General features: G+C 39.8%; 1 protein-coding gene across 1 annotated transcript in view; it reads left to right on the forward strand.

Annotated features, from left to right (window-relative positions):
• The window catches only part of PASD1 (PAS domain containing repressor 1), a 99,392-nt gene extending 82,139 nt beyond the window's left edge, over window positions 1-17,253 (forward strand). The window contains exons 10-14 of the mRNA XM_010358580.2: window positions 6,850-6,976; window positions 11,268-11,500; window positions 15,646-15,795; window positions 16,172-16,369; window positions 16,771-17,253. Coding sequence (XP_010356882.1) covers window positions 6,850-6,976; window positions 11,268-11,500; window positions 15,646-15,795; window positions 16,172-16,369; window positions 16,771-17,253 — 1,191 coding nt within the window. The remainder of the gene's footprint in view (window positions 1-6,849; window positions 6,977-11,267; window positions 11,501-15,645; window positions 15,796-16,171; window positions 16,370-16,770) is intronic.
• Window positions 17,254-17,913: the final 660 nt, after the last annotated feature.

A 17,913-nucleotide genomic window follows, 5' to 3' on the forward strand; every position in this document is an offset into this window, starting at 1 on the left:
AAACAAAGAGGAAATTAGGTAGAAGAATGCTAATTTAGACAGAGCAATGTTCTCTTTACACACAAACTAATTACAGGTATGCTAGGAAAAGGGGCCAAGCCAACCGTATAGCTCCAGCAATCAGTGCAACATCTACACAGCTGTCAGGCTTGCTTCATCAGCCCGTCAGTAAATAAGTATTTATCCAGGGTTTATAGTGTAGTGTGTGTGAAGAATTCAAAGTCCTTAAACTTAGTATGTGTCGAAGAAAGCTGGATTAAAATATTCTTATTTTACAAAACATATAATGCCTAAGTAATTATAATATTTAGAGAAAAGTGGGTAAAAAAAAAAAAAAAAAAGAAATACATAACCCCACTGCTGTGGCACAGCTGCTGTTTAATTTTGCTTGTTCCCATTCAGTCTTAGTCCACCAATGTATATATTTTTCATGTAGTTACAATGAAAAATATAGCTTACATTCTACGGCATACCCTTGGCTTCCACTTATCACTAAGTTCCATTTTTTTCTACAGTCACATTGATCATTTTTTAAAACTGTATAATATTCCATGAAATTGTGAGACTTCTGCTTCCAGCCAAGATGGAGTGAGGGGGCCAGGTTAACTTGCCTACCTGAAACAGGCAAAAATAAAACAGACAAAATATATGACATAACAGTTTTCATGATAATGGCCAGCAGGCAGCAAAGGCCACAGATTCTTGAGCAATTGGAAATCAATGAGAGGAGCTCCACAGTTACCAGAGCTTACTACATAGCAAGTTTCTAGGCCACATTGCAGAGAGGGAGAACACATGGAGCCCAGTGGACTGCCTGAGTTGACATTGAGGTGAGAGTATAGGGAGACTAAGTTTGCTAGCAGAGTCCTAGAGAAGAGAGAGCTGCATGGAGAAAGAATGCCAGAGATCTGTGAGGGGCCCCCTCTAGTATTCAGCAGCATATTGATTGTCATATTAACTTGAGGAAGCTACTTGAAGTGGGGCTAGGGGAAAACCATTCCGGAGGATTACAGAGAACAATGCTAGTACTCACAAAGGGTTGGTAATAGTTCTTGTTCCTACCAGCCATACTGGAAATCCTCATAACACACAAGACATTAAGTGAGAGTACACAGAAATGTCTTGCATCAAGTGTGCAGAAAAATTAACTCTAGTGATATGGTTTGGATCTCCTTTTTAATTGACTCTGTCCCAAATACTTCTCTTAACGATGAGTGTAGGTGACTTAAGTTAGTAGCCACTCACATTCTGCCATCCATCCCTAGAGATAGGTTGCTCCTTAGCCATGTTACACTAAACAGGCATGTTTGGCAGAATTGGAGCTTGTGCATTATCAGATTGCTTTTGCATCCAAATCATTGTTGCAGGAGGTGGCAGGTGGGGTGGCATCTTCAGAAGCAGCTCTCTCTGAGCATGAACCAAGGGCTGGGTAGGATACAAGCAGACAACACAGAAACAGTCTGCTAGAGCTGATTATGTGCAAATGAGAGGCCAGGACAAACCTGGCTTAGGGAATAATCATGAGAGCATCTTGCATTGATTTTAAAACCTACTATATGGTAGGCATTTAGTCATTGATTCATTCAACAGATACGTATTTAAGATTCTAAAAAGTAGTCAAAGAAGGTCAACCCTGAAGAAGAAGAATAACACTGAAAACTAAAGTGTCTTGAGAGCTTCTTATTTGTGCATTTTGCTGGGTGCTTAACTCCCACAACAGACCTATGAGGCATTATCATTCCAGTTTTACAGATGGCAAATATCAGAGTCTTGCTATTAAATAAGTTGCCCAAAGTCACACAGTGAATGTCAGAGCCAGGATTCAAACCCAGATCTGTCTGATCTCAGTATCTATGTCTCTTACTGCCCAGTGAGGCATCTACTTTTAAAACTATTTTGTCATATTGTCCTATTTGTTGCATGGTTTCCCTTTCGTTCTTTATATATTTGAACATTTTTAATGTGTTTATTTTTAAAGGCCATTTCTGATTCCTTCATTTACTGATTTATTGAACAACTATTTATTGAACACCTACCAGATACCAGACACGGTTTTAAATTGGGGGGTGGATTCATTAGTTAACAAAACAGTGAAAAATTGTTGCTCTAGAGGAACTTACATTCCAACAGTGAGAAACAGACAATAACGAGATGAAAATATTAAATAAAGAAATCATTGATTAGAAGGTGACAAGACTTAGGCCAGGCACAGTGGCTCATGCCTGTAATCCCAGCACTTTGGGAGGCCGAGGCAGGCAGATCACGAGGTCAGGAGTTCGAGACCAGCCTGACCAATATGTTGAAACCCCGTCTCTACTAAAAATACAAAAAGTAGCCGGGCGTGGTGACGCAAGCCTGTAGTCCCAGCTACTCAGGAGGCTGAGGCAGGAGAATCGCTTGAACCCGGGAGGCAGAGGTTGCAGTGAGCTAAGATCGTGTCACTGCATTCCAGTGTGGGCGACAGAGTGAGACTCAGTCTCAAAAAAAAAAAAAAGAAGGTGGCAAGACTTATTGAAAAGATAGAGCAAGATGAGGAGGTTTGGGAATGCAAGAGGTGGGGGAGTACAATATTAAATATAAGCAATGACTTTAAAAAGGTGAGAAAGCTAGCCATGAAGACATCTATGGTCGGGGAGACTATTTCAAGAAGAGGAAAAACTTCTGCAGGATTTTGAGGTGGAAGCATGCTCGGTGTTTAGAGGAATAACAAGAAGGTCAGAGCAGCTGGAGCAGAGTGAGCAAAGCTGAGAGTAGGTATTGATGAAGTCATAGATGTAATGGAGGTCAGGTTGAGTAAGGCTTTGTAAGCCATTGTATAGAGTTTAACTTTAACTCTGAGTGAAAAGGAGAATGATTAGAGAGTTTTGAGCAGAAGAATGGCATGACCTGACTTGTTTATTAAAAGAGTCACAGTGTTGAGAATAGACTGTGGAAGGAAGGGCAGGAATGGAAGTTAAGGAGTCCAGTTAGGAGGCTATCTCAGCAGTCCAAATGAGAGATGATAATGGCTTGAAGCAGGGTGGTAACCGTAGAAGTTGTGAGAAGTGGTCAGATTCTGAAAATATATATGTATATGTATATATGTGTGTGTGTGTGTATATATGTGTGTATATATATGTATGTGTGTGTATATATATGTGTGTGTATATAGACACACATATACACATATAATACATATATACACATATATATGTATATATATGTGTGTGTGTGTGTGTGTGTGTATATGTATGTATTTTGAGACGAAGTTTCGCCCTTGTCACTCAGGCTGGAGTGCAGTGGCGCCATCTCGGCTCACTGCAACCTCCACCTCCCAGGTTCAAGCAATTCTCCTGCCTTAGCCTCCCAAGTAGCTGGATTACAGGCACCCGCCACCACACCTGGCTAATTTTTGTATTATTAGTAGAGACGGGGTTTCACTGTGTTGGCCAGGCTGGTCTTGAACTTCTGACCTCAGGTGATCCACCTGCTTCGGCCTCCCAAAGTGCTGGGATTACAGACATGAGCCACTGTGCCCGGCCTTCTGAAAATATTTTGAAGGAAGAGCCCTTGGATTTGTTGGCATTTGATGAGGGGTGTGAGAAAAAGAGAGAAGCTAGGGATGATTTTAAGGTACTTGACATGAGCAACTGATGGGATAATGTTGCATTAACTAAGATGGAAAAAATTGTGGGAAGAATTCACAAGCTTAGGGATGTTTTTCTTCTTCTTTCTTTCTTTTTCTTTCTTTCTTTCTTTCTTTCTTTCTTTCTTTCTTTCTTTCTTTCTTTCTTTCTTTTCTCTTCTTTCTTTCTTTTCCTTCCTTCCTTCCTTCCTTCCTTCCTTCCTTCCTTCTTCCTTCTTCCTCCTTCCTTCCTCCCTCCCTCCCTTCCTCCTCCTCCTCCTTCTCCTTCTTCCTTCTCCTTCCTTCCTTCCTTCCTTCCTTCCTTCCTTCCTTCCTTCCTTCCTTCCTTCCTTCCTTCCTTCCTTCCTCCCTCTCTCTTTCCTTCCTCTCTCTCTCTTTCCTTCCTCTATCTTTCTTTTCTTTTCTTTTCTTTTCTTTTCTTTTCTTTTCTTTTCTTTTCTTTTCTTTTCTTTCGAGACAGGGTCTCTCACTCTGTTGCCCAGACTGGAATGCAGTGGTATGGTCAGCTCACTGCAACTTCTGCTTTCCAGGCTCAAATGATCCTCCCACTTCAGCCTCCCAAGTAGCTGGGACTACAGGCACACACTGCCACACTCAGCTAATTTTAAATTTTTTGTAGAGACAGGGTCTCACTATATTGCCCAGGCTGGTCTCAAACTTCTGGGCTCAAGCAGTCCTCCCACCTCAGCCTCCCAAAGTGTTGGGGTTATAGGCATGAGCCACTGTGCCTAGCCAATGGTGTTTTCTTTGAGGGGAGGAGTAATATCAGGGACTTAGTTTTGAAAATGTTTATGACTGAGATGCCCATTAGACATCCAACTAGAGATGTAATACTGGACTGGAAATTTGAATTTTGGAATCATCAGTATGGATGGTCTTAAAGCTGTAAGCCTGGAAAATGGTCACTAAGGTAGATAGCAACAAAGACCAAGGACTGAGCCTTGAAGTACACCCAAAGTTAAGAGATTAGGGGAGAAAAAGGAGGAATTAGCAAAAGAGACTGACAGGTAACTAGTGAGGTAGGAGGTAAGCAAAGTGAAGAAAGTATTTACGGGAAGAAGGAATGATGAACAATGTCAAATACTGCTGATAGATTAGATAGGTGGACAATTGAGAAGTGACCATCAGAGTTAGGACCTGTAGATCATTGCTAAACTTGACAAAAGTTTTGGTGGAGTATGGTGGGGTTCAAGGAGATAATGTCTGATCAGAGTAGGTTTAAGAGAAGATGGTGGAATTGGAGACATTGTATATAAAAAAATCCTTTTGAGAAGTTTTGCTATAAAGGAAATCACATAAGTGGGGTGGCAGGTAAATAAGAGATGAGGTCCAGAGAGGATTTCTAAACTCAGTGTATTTTTTTAAAAAAAATTCTGCTCTATTTTATCTAGCATTTTCCCCATGTCTGTCCAATCTGCTGTCTTGATTGGAAGCCCTATGGCCTTTCGCCCACCACCTCCAAAAAAGTAAAATGCAAGGATCTCCTAAAAATTAGTCAGAGCACTTTAACAATAAGCCACCACAGGGAAAATGCAAAGATTTGGGGACAAACTTCTTGAATGCCCTCTTCCCCCTCTCCCCCTACATATTTGCAGTTTACATAACCATCAGGTATTGGAGTTTGCATTTGAAGCCTACTGTATGTCCAGCCCCAAAACCCATGCCTCTCTTTTCAAATCCTTTAGCATACTAATCGTGGAGACAATTACGGAATAAAGGTGAATCCAAAACTCCACTCAAAACTGTAAAAGCATGTTGATTGTCTTCCTATCTCCATGCATGCTTTTCCACCTTAGTCCTAATTGCATTTTAAGCTGGTATCTTTTTGCTTCCAAAGTAGTTTCTTGGCTTTGTTTTTTTCCAGGCCAATTACCATTACTGCACATAATGCTGTCATTTAAGTTAATTTAAGCTCACTGCATTTATATTGATAAGCCCAAACATATGAATGCCCAAAAGTGGACATCTTAATTAACATTTGAGAATATAAATTTCTATTGAAAATAATCCAGAAAGCAAAGAGTTAGTGATTAAATCGATAGATGGCTATGAAGAAGAACAGAAGGAAGAAGAAAGAGACGGGTCATATCTCATCTTAATGAATACCGATTCACCATAATATCGTCGTAAATAATGAAAATATTGTCACATCCCCGGCAACATATCACTTATTTTAGGGAGTATAAAACATAGTCACTTGAACAGTGAGGTTGCACAATTTCCTGAAGTTGAAATGCTGGGATGTGATCCAACAGATTCCTTGTAGAAAAATCACCATGGGTCTGTGTCTTAAGCCAGTCCAGAACAAAAGTAAAAAAAAATATTTTGTCAGGGATGTAAAATATTTCACTGCTAAACAAGGTACTTAAATTTCAATGGACAGTGATCCACAGACTATTCAAAAAGGATCCAGTTGTTCAGGAAATAGGACAGGATCACTCAATAGAAATACGTATATAGTTTAAAGCAACAAATGGCTTAAAGGTAGCCAGACTTAGGAAAAAGAGCATTGGGTTTGGAGTCAATGGATTCTGTCTCTCACTCTGCTCCTGTCTGTATGGCCTTGCCCTCTTTGACACTATCCAGTGAGAACATTGCCTAGAAGCTCTTAGAGACCTTTTCACCTCTCTGCTAAAAGTACTTTTGCTAATAATACTTTCAACTTTAATCTGCCTAAAGACATGGAATAGTTGTTAAACAGCCCCCGGTTGGCCTTTTCTTTCTCTAAGCTTAGGATGCAGGTGCAGGAACTCTGGGAAAATGGCCTTATCAATGGTGGTGCAGGTCTCCCACTGCTGTCCCATTTCTCTGTGAACCAGTGTGTTTGGGTCTAATAATGAGGAATGGGAGATGAGGTGACTACCATCCTTGGCTATTATCATGACAGCATCCTACTGACACCACTGAAAGGCAGAATTGTTTTTGCCATGCCTTTTGATCTATAAACATTTTTGATGCCTTTATTTTTAGTATTATGTATACTGTGTTTCTCTTCTTAAGTTTGTCAGTGTATACCTTGTGGCATCTATAATCTCTGCTTGTTATCTTCCAGCAATATTTTTAAAGAGGTATTTGATGGTGATTTTTTGTTAGGTTTTCAGTTGATTGCAGCAGTGTTAGAAATTGTGATGTGAAATGCATCCAAGTTTGTATTCTGCCTGTGTTTCCTATTCTTTCTAACTCCAAAATGCGATGTCCTATCTTTCTCTTTTGGAAATTTACAGGACCAAATCAATATTGCAAAGGTTGAGCAGTATGGACCACAAGAAAATGTTCATGTAATGTTTGTAGATTCTGATTCAACTTATTGCTCCAGCACAGTTTCCCTGTATACTATTCCTGAATCTCCAGGTAGGTACATTTATGCATTTGGATAGGGACTATTAGAAGAAAAATAGTGACCAACAGCGTAGTTACAGTTTTTCAAATGAATATAATGCTCTATAATAGTGTGAAATCACAGAGTGAATTCCAGCTTTCTTCATCTTCTGTAAACATTTGAGATGATGATTTGAGAATAATAAAAATGAGTATTTCATCACAGGTTCAAGTGCTTGGAAATGGTCTTTTCTCCTATTTAATTTTAATCTTCTAAAAATTGGCACTGGATCTCAGTCCTTGAAGGAATAGCGTTTTATCTTTTTATACTCATGTAGTCTATTCTGCTATCACACAGTAGTTGGATTCCAAAGAAACCTCTTGTTATTGAGTTTTCATGGCAATAAAGGGGGAAAGTGAGAGTCTCTCAAAAACAGTGATATTTCTTTTATGAGTTTCCATATTAAAGACATTTCATAACTGTAATTGTTTAAAAAGTACAAAACTTAGGAAAATGGTGGATGCATAATGCAAATCGTATCTCCTAATTAACCTGATCATAAATAATTGGTATGTGGAATCTTATATAGATAAGTAGTAAGCTCTATTTTAATTTTTATTTCACTCTTTTTTTCAGTTTTTAAATCCAGTGTTAGTATCTCCACTTTTAAAACTCTTAGTTAACAACTTTTCCATTGTTGCTGTCCATCTCAAAGCTGTGTTTAAAAAATTCCTTCCAAAACAATTGATGTTTGGCAGGAGAGGTCAAACTCTATGAACTCATAATTGTGATTTCTAAAATTTATAAGAGATTGATTGCTTTAAACCTGTTTATCTGGACCTACCATTGTAACTTTGCTATAGAGAATTATTTGTGTTTACTACTGTTAAGCCAATGATGGAGAAATCCTTATAACCTTCCACAGATGACTATTTCAACAAAATGAGCATACTGAGATGACTAGCAGCTTATGGCTGATATGGTAGAAGTCAAGTAACTCCTAGGTTTCTCACTATCACTTATAGATAATTTAGTAGCTTTGTTTACTTGGAATCAGAAAATTAAAAGATGCTAAACTGGGCTGGGCGCGGTGGCTCATGCCTGTAATCCCAGCACTTTGGGAGGCCGAGGTGGTCGGATCACGAGGTCGGGAGATCGAGACCATCTTGGCTAACATGGTGAAACCCCATCTCTACTAAAAATACAAAAAATTAGCCAGGCGTGGTAGCGGGCACCTGTAGTCCCAGCTCTTCGGGAGGCTGGGGCAGGAGAATGGCTGGAACCCAGGAGGCGGAAGTTGCAGTGAGCCGAGATGGCACCACTGCACTCCAGCCTGGACGACAGAGCAAGACTCGTCTGGAAAAAAAAAAAAAATGTTAAACTGATTTGGAAAATGGCTTTTAGTGGAAAAAGAGTTAAGCAGACAAATTTAGCCAACGGTCTAAACACTGGAAGTGTCCAGAAACCAGAATTTTCCAAAATATTTTCAATGGTCATCCCAAACTCATGCTATGATTGAAGGACAATTTGCTCATGACCATAGCCTGGTAAGATATGCAACCCCAGGCTGCAAAGAGCAGATAGGAAGTGACAGAGTGGTTCATTCTGCCTAATCCAGATGTTTCTCTTTTCCAAACTTTTAATCTTGAAATAATTTTGGACTTAAAGAAGATTTGCAAAAATAGCACAAAGAAAAAAAATAGAAAAATAAGGGAAATATACCATTTAGGATAACCTTCATTTAGCTTCCCCTAATATAACATTTTACATAACCACAGTACAACTGTCAAAACTAAGAAGTTAACATTGATACAATACTTTTAAGTGAGCTTCAGCCTTTACTCAGTTTTCCCAGAAAGTTGTTTTTCTGTTCTAATAACTAATCCAGTATCCCTCATTGAATTTAAATAATATGTGTTTTTAGTTTCTTCCAGTCTTTGACAGTGTCTTAGTCTTGCTTTTCTTTTTTTTATCATCTGATACTTTTGAAGGATATGGGCCAGGTATTTGACAGAATGTCCCTCAATTTGGATTCGTCTGATGATTTTTCAAGATGAGATTGAGGTCTTGCATTTTGGGAAAGAATACCACAGATGTGATGTGCTCTCCTTAGTGCATCATATCAGAATATACATGATGGTATATTTTATTGCTGGTGGTGTTAACTTGATTGCTTGGTTAAGGTGGTACTGTTTTCCCCTTTGTACTTACCAAATATTTGAGGGGAGCTACATTAAGAACATGGAAATAATGTTTCCTGTTTCTCCTTAAACTCTCCTTCACATTATAGCATCATCAGTGGAATTGGCCTGCAGCAATTACTTCTACTGCCATTTTTTAATTTCCCTTATTTTTGTGTATTTATTAGCTGCAATCTTGCTGTAAGAAAGAGTTGTTCCTTGTCTCTCTTTCATTCATTTATTCATAGATTCATTTACATCAGGATGAATTCATGGGCATTTTTTTATTATTTGGTTTGTAATCCAATATCATCATTAAAAAAAAATTGCTGCAGCTTTGGCTCATGGGGCTCTTTTAGGTTGGCTCCCTTGTCCTTTTATCATGTCTGCATCTTTTTTTTTTCCCTTCACTTCCTTATTTCCGTTATTACATGTTGTCATTGAAATCAACCCCTTCTTTAAGGAGCCTTATTTAGGTCCTTTATTTGGAAAGTGGTATTTAGAAACGAAGATCTGGGTGCTAGTTGTACTCATTGTTACAGCTGTGTCACTACTTCTAAACCCTCTCAGTGGAAACAGCTAAGAAAGACGTCTGTTCATACTAACCCATGCAACCGTATACAACCATCTGTATTTATTTCAGCATGTAACAACCAACAACAGCAGCAGGAGTTCATTGATATTTCCTACTCCAGCCCAGTATCATAGGGTTCCTTCTCGCCTTTTCTGTCTGCTTATTTGTAATTTGTATCTCTGACAGTGATAAATCTGTCTCTCATTATGTATAGTATATTTATTGATTTTTCCAATACATAAACATTCATAAAAAGTAGTTTCACAATTGCTAACCTGTACCCCTTAAGGAACAAATTTACCATGTGGAATTAATTTGTGTATGCATTTTTTTTTTTGTCTTTAGCTTTGCAGTATCCAGGCAAACCTCTGTTTTCCGAAGTTCCTACGTTAGCTTCTTTATTTCTCACCCCCGTCACTGTGGATATGTCATTTATTTGTAATATAATTAGATTCATTTGTTACAGTCTGCATTTTCACCTAGGTTATCCTACCTCCTGATCAATTTATTTTCAAATTTATATACAGTAAAATTCACTCTTTGATATATACAGTTCTACGGATTTTGACAAATGTTAAGAGTCATGTATCCATCACCACAGTACCAAACAGAATAGTTCCATCACCCCCAAAATTCCTTTGTGCTCCCTCTTTGTACTCAACCTTTGTCTCCCATCCCCTGACAACCATTGATCTGTATTTCACCTCTGCAGGTTTCCCTTTTCCAGAATGTCATGTAAGAGGAATCATATGACATCTAGCCTTTTTGGTCTAGCCCCTTTCACTTAGCAAAATGCATTTAGGATTCATCCATGTTTGCATGAATCAATGGTTAAATCCCTTTTATTGCTGAGTAGTACTACATCTTATGAATTTATCAGGTTTTAACACTTCATTCACCTGTAAAAGAACATCTGGGTTGTTTCCAAGTGTTTTTTGATCATGAATAAAGCTACATTAAACATTTGCATAGAAGTTTTTGTGTTGTATGAATATACGTTTTCAAGTCCTGGTTGTGGGACTGCTGGGTCATTTGGGAAGTATGTGTTTAACTTTATTAGAAACTGACAAAGTGTTTTCAAAAACAACTGTACCATTTTGCATTATTCAAATAATGTTCTCCACTGTCCTTTTCAGGGCTGTTGAAGCCAAGTCATGTCATAACACCTCCCAGAGCACTTTGAGCACTCCCAAGGTCCCACATTCTGGGCAATCCAATTGTTCAGAAGTGATTTATGACTAGATTTTATTTGGTTTTATCAGTTGGATGGTACTAAATCTCCAAAAGCAGAGCCAAAATAATTTTATAATGAATGAAATGACACTAACAAATGCAGTGGGTTTAGGCACTAGCTTAAGCTGGAGGATAGGCAGTGGTAACTTCAAACACTCTCTCCCTTTTCTTCATTTTCAAATATGAACAGATTTTAAAAACAATATTCTGAATGATTCCTGGCACCTGGCACATCTCATCCTTAACATGGACTAAAATGACCCTCGTACAGTCTTTTTTATAACATCAGTACTTTTGCTTTTTAAGTCATGGACTCCCCTGTGCTTTCTTCCTCAGCCTTATCCTTGCAGGACTTTCAAGTTGAGCCTGAGGTGAATCCATTGTACAGGGCAGACCCAGTGGACCTGGAGTTCTCAGTGGACCAGGAGGACTCAGTGGACCAGGAGGGCCCAATGGACCAGCAGGACCCAGAGAACCCAGTGGACCTGTTAGACCAGGTAGGCCTGATGGATCCAGAGGACTCAGTGGACCTGGGGGCTACTGGCGCAAGTGCTCAGGTACCTCTGAAAGTCTCGCTTCACTCACTTCACATGTTTGTCTAGACAGCTAACCTTGCAAAGCCCAAATTTTCACTCTTGTGACCAGTTTCACTTTGCAGAAAGTATGTTTGTTACTTTTTCGAAACTATATCACTATTTCTGTTGTACTGGATTTTCAGATGCAGCTGAGAACTCAATGGACCCTCACAAACAGGGATATTGGAGGTTCTCTAAGGAAGACCAAATCCCTGTGCTCTTCTTAATTTGAAATCCCATGGACACTCTGTACTTGAGGAAAAGTTTGAGCCAAATAGGAAGCTTAGCTACTAAGAAAAGGTAGTATTTTTAAGAGCCTGATTTTAATCACCTGTGAGAGCATACTAACCATCTAGAGGGAAGACAACCTTCTGGCCTACCCATACCAACCCTCTTCCTGCACCACAAGCTAGGTTTTCCCAGTGGAATTTTTATTAGGTTAGAACATGCATTTCAGAGTCGTTAGATATACCCAACCTTGAAACGTCAGTACCAATGTACAGTCCAAAGCCAAATCAAAATGGTTGGATTAACTACTGTGTAGTTCCTCTACCCCGAAATGTGTTTACATAACCATGGATTTGAACAATCATCTTTTATGTTAGACAGGATTATTAAAATCAGGATTAGAAGCCAAGCTAGTGAGTTTATGGTCAGTTACATGGAATTGTGTGCATTCATCACCAAGCCTAAGACGAGTGACTCCGTGTCAAAAGGATCCTCATCTAATGAAAAGAATTAAGGGCTAGAACACAATTGTTTGAGTTTAGTGCCAGCAGTGTGGCCTTGGCAAATTACTGAGTCTCAGTTTCTCCATGTTGAAATGGTCTTGCCTTGCAGGGATTTGCAGACTGCTGTGAAAATTCTTTGAGCTATTTAAAAGGAAATTTCTGTGAAAAATCTGCTGTGGCCTGATTTATGCCCTTATTATGCCAAAAAGTTGTGGTTCTCCTTTTGCTGTTGACAGGTTTATCTTCTCTTTTGAATTAACTTGTAATTAAATTTTTAAGTATAACTTTAAAAAAATCACCAAAATAACCAGCAATGAATGTGTGTCATCTGCCTCTGCATGTGCTAGTGTATTAGGCTTATTTCTGGGTGCCATGTATCAACAACCTGGAGTGTATCCAAAAGATGGAGACCAGGATGAGGAAGGGGCTGGAAAACATCTTAATCAGTTGCTGAAGACACTGAGAAGGGAAGAATGGGAAGGGACAGGACAGCTTTATCCAAATAGTTGAAGGATCATAAAGTGGAAGATGTGGTTCCAGAGGATCAAGGAAGCAGTCTGGCACTATTAGCCCTTCTCAGACAGATTAGGTCACCTCTTGAAATAGCAAGTCCTCTCTCCTTCAATAGAAAAGTTAGAGCCAATGCTTGGCAGCTCCTTTTCCAGGAACAGCAGAGAAGATTTCTGCTTGGAGAGGGTGAGAGGATGTGAGAACCTGTAAGGTTTGTCTCTTCCAGTCCTGAATTTAGAGGGGTATGGGGTGCGTGTGTGTGTGTGTGTACGCGCGCGTTCATGTGTGTGTGGTTTTTTTTTTTTTTTTGGTCTAATGAGCGTCTGCTTTCGTATAGGAAGAGACATACAATGCATAGTGAAAGAAGGACAAATTGAACAGTTTTCAATGGACTAAAAATACATATATAATTTTTATTCCAAATGATGAAAACAACAACTTGTAGGGTGTTCTCTCTCTTTCTCTCAACTCATCTATGTACTTACATTATCATAAAGGGTACTGATGAACCACAGTATAAGTCTAGTTTTGGTTTCTAGAAGGTGCAAGTATATGTACCTTTTTCTTATCATTAATATTGTAAATTCTTTATCGTTCAGGACTGTGGCTCTCTGACCTTGTTTATATGCATGGTATTCAGCACAGTTCCGGGCAAATAGCAATTGTTCCCAGGCCCTTCTTCAGCCTTGAAAGATATTTTCCAAGAATCTCATCTCTTTTCTGTCCCTCTCAGCCTCTCAGCCAATCAGTTGAGAAATCCCATCCACCTTTTTTTTTTTTTTTAAAGAGATGTGGTTTTTGCTTTGTTGCCCAGGCTGGTCTCAAGCCTCAGGCAGCTCTCCCACGTCAGCCTCCTGAGTAGCTGGAATTACAGATGCGAGCCACCACACCCAGCTCAGCTTCTTTTTTATTATTGTTTTTTAAACTTTATTTTACTTTAAGATATTGTGGATGTTAATCTTTTTCTTAGAATTTTATTTTTGATATATTATAGTTGTATATATTACATATACTATATGTGTGTATATGTGTATATATATACATATACTATATATAGTATACATAGTATAGTGCCAATTGATGGTTTTCATATTATATATATACTATATATAGTATATATACACTCTATATATTATGTTGTACATAGTTTTGGATACATGTACATATTTGGATACATGTATACAATGTGTAATGATCAAGTCAGGGTAATCAGGATACCCATCACTTCAAATATTTGTTTTTTCTTTGTGTTGCGAGCATTACAATTCTTCTAGCTATTTTAAAATATACAATAAATTGTTTTAACTCTAATTTTCCTACATGAGTACTAGAACTTGTTCCTAATGTTTAACTGTATTTTTGTACCCAATAATCAACTTCTCTTCATCCACCTCTCCCACCTTTCCTTCCTAGCCTCTGGTAACCACCATTCTACTCTGCACCTCCATGAGATCAACATTTTTAACTTTCACATATGAGTGAGAACATGTGATATTTGTCTTTCTGTACCTGGCTTATTTCACTTAACATAATGTCCTCCAGTTCCATCCATGTTGCTGCAAGTGACGTGAATTTATTCTTTTTATGGCTGAATAATATTCCATTGTGTATGTATAACACATTTTTTTAGCCATTTGTCTGTTGATGAATACTTGGGTTAATTCCAAATGTTGGCTATTGTGAATAGTACTGCAACGAATATGGGGGTGCAGATACCTTTTTGATCTACTGATTTCCTTTCTTTTGGTGTATATTCAGTGGTGGGATTTGCTGGATCATATGGTAGTTGCATTTTTAGTTCTATGAGGAACCTCCATAGTGTTTTCCATAGTGGCTGTACTAATTTACATTCCTATCAACAGTGTATGAGTGTTCTTCTTTCTCCACATCCTCACCAGCATTTGTTATTTTCTTAATTTCTCTCAAATATGTCTCTTCCTTTTTATATCGTCTACCTCTGGATTGTTCCATGCCCCTATTATCTCTACCTTGAATTACTCCCACAGCCTTCTAATTGACTTGTCCCGAACTCCACGCTTCTTTTCTCCCACCACTTCATCTTCTGCACAGCTACCAGAAGGCATGTTTTACAGCTGAGATCTGAGCATGTTACATCCCTGATAAGATCTGGATTGTAGAACACATCTTCTAGCAGCAGTACCAGGTGACTGATGAATAAAATCCAAGTTCCTTGACTGCCTAAACCTGTACAAAACTCTGGCTTCTCCTCTACATGTGACCTGCCTTACTCCTTCTATTCCAGCCAATTTGGAGCATCATTTGCCCCATAACACACTCTCTACTTTTATAAACCTGCACATTTGCTTCTTTCCAGATGTGAAGCTGTTGTCCAAGTTAAAATTAGATTTCCAGAACCTAGAGGAGAGTTCATCTAAGTACTATAATTGTTAATGAGAACAATAATAGTACCTGCTTTTCAGGGCTCTGTGAAGATCAGACCCTATGAGTTTTCATGCAATGTTTAGAAGAGTGCCTGGAACAAAGGAAGTGCCAGTTGATGGTTTTCATTATTGCATTGCTAACAGGGGCCCTATTGGTGGACTGTCATTTGTGATTTGACCCAGGAGCAGAATACTTTGGCACTGGCCCATGACTCTTCCACTAAGGACTTTGGGCAGGTTGCTTCATGTCTCTGGGTCAATTCCACTTCTTTCTTTTTGGGAAAAGAATCAGGCTAAATGATCTTCGTGGTCCATTTCTTATCTGGAATTCCTAAATTAACCATTTTTTTCAAACTTTCTAGTAATGAATGAAATCTGAATTTGAAAGCTACCATTTGCATTTTCAGTCTTTCAGAAATTTTGAAGTGAAACAGGGTGGTAAGACTTGGAGACACCAGTGTCACTATACATGAATCATAAGTAATTCTCCCCACAGCCGTCATCACCAGTTGCCTACGACATCATTAGCCGGGAACTGGAACTGATGAAGAAGTTGAAGGAGCAGCTAGAAGAGAGGACTCAGTTGCTCCATGATGCCATCCAAAACCAGCAGAATGCATTGGAATTGATGATGGATCAGCTTCAGGTCAGTGAGGATGCTAGGTTTCAGGTCAGAGAGCAGTTCTATATAAGTAGCAGAAGGAAGAGGAGAGAGGGACCTTGGCAAGCCTTAAGGAGTTAGTCAATAGTGCCTGCCAGTAGTGACAGCTGCTGCCTGCAGGGTGATGTGGGATATCTAATGTGATCTCCAGCAGGGACTTAGAGTTTTGCCCTTTTTCTCCTGACCACAAGAGCTGAGACTGGCCCAGCCAGGCCTTGGCAATGGTTGATGTGGCTTATATATAGCCAAGGCTTCCTGTAGGCTTGCCTATGGGCAGTCCTGCTCCATGCCCAGCTTGTCTTATGCCCTACGGAAAGATGTGGACTGTGAATAAGACCTTTATGGTACTGTGTCCTTACAGAAGCAGCCAAGCACATTACGCCACATTGTCAGTCCTGATCTCCAATCTTCAGAGGCAGTGCCCAAGAAACAACACACTGGGCAAGTGAAGTGGCCTCTCTTACATCCCAAGGAGGTCAAGTGTTTCTGTGGTTTATCTTTATCCAACTGTCTCAAAAACACTGGGGAACTTCAGGAGCCTTGTGTTGCCTTCAACCAGGTATGCAAAGGCTGTTTTAACTGTGTATCTGAAAGGGGATTTTGTTTTCTTGAGGACTTTGACTCACTTCATTCTCCTTAGGGGGTAGTGACTGTCCAGTTGGCTGCAATTTATTTGCCCAAGATAGTAAAAAATCCTGGGCTACCTAGACCTGAATGCACACACTAGACCATGTGTACCTACATGTACATATGTGCTGGATTAGCAGACTTTCACTGCCAGGTGCATGGCTGCAACTAGTATCCAGTCTAACAAGTAGACAGTCACACAGATCACTATGTGCAGAAAGGCTCAGCTGTTGCTGCCTTTTGCTTTGTGAGAATTGAATGGGGATGTTAAATAAATTTCTGGGGGGCTCTTGCAGACACCAGGGTGCTTTTATCTGTTGCCTTTTGATGCAGCAGCAACTGGCGCAGCAAGAACAACACCTGAAGGAGCAGCAGCGGCAGCTACGAAAACAGCTGCAACAGCTGAGGGAGCAAAGGAAGGTGCAGAAGCAGAAGAAGATGCAGGAGAAGAAGAAGCTGCAGGAGCAGAAAATGCAGGAGAAGAAGAACCTGCAGGAGCAGAGGTGGCAAAAGAAGGAGAAGCTGCAGGAGCGGAGGAAGCGGCAGGGGCAGATGCTGCAGAAAGAACCAAAGGAGAAGCAGCAGAATCAGCAGTTCCAAGAGCAGCCACTGAAGCATAATGTCATCGTAGGGAATCAGAGGGTGCAGATATGCCTGCAAAACCCAAGTGGCATATCTGTGCCCCTCTGCAATAACCCTGTTAGACTTTTACAGACCCAACCCATTGTTCCTATCCAGATAGTAGCTGAACAACAGTCCTCTGGCTTCTATCAAGATGAAAACTGTGGGCAACAGGAAGATGAGAGTCAAAGGTAAGACATGCATGGAATGGTGATAGTGGCTATGATTATTGCTTCTCCCTCATGGCTGGATCCCATGCCTGAGACCACAGACAGATGACCTGTCCATGTGGCACCAGCGTCCCTCTCATCAATAACAACTTGCTCTCAACTTACCTTCTCTGTGGCCACTGCCATCATCCTTCTGCATGTGTGGTGCATGGCTGAGCATCCATTGATGGAACAAAGGGGTACCAGTGAAGAAAGTACTAGATAAGGAAGCCTCAGTGCTAGGGAGTTAGCCCACAAACCTTGAAATCACTTGGTTGCATTCCCCAAGCCTAATCTCTTGCGAAGGGTGTCTATGGACAAGTCTTTTGTGCCCACAGCTGAATAACTTCTGGGCTTCCAGTTTCATTCCCTAACTTTCCTGGAATCTGGTGATTGCCGTAGGCCAAGTGTAGGTATCTCCCTGTCATTTATGAACAGTAGGAGGGAAGTGAGTGTGAAACAATTGCTAGATTGCTAAGATCAGCCAAGAATACATGAAGGCTAAGTCCTGAGTGGCAATATAAGGACACAAACACATTTCTGCCCAATAATAAGGTCTTCAGTTCCAAATGATAGAAAGAGAAGGTTCTGCTCAGCAATGAAAGGATTGCTTAGCATATAGTTGGGGCCCACTAAATAGTTTTGA

The sequence above is a fragment of the Rhinopithecus roxellana genome, chromosome 7, assembly GCF_007565055.1.
Source record: "Rhinopithecus roxellana isolate Shanxi Qingling chromosome 7, ASM756505v1, whole genome shotgun sequence".
Lineage (NCBI taxonomy): Eukaryota > Metazoa > Chordata > Mammalia > Primates > Cercopithecidae > Rhinopithecus > Rhinopithecus roxellana.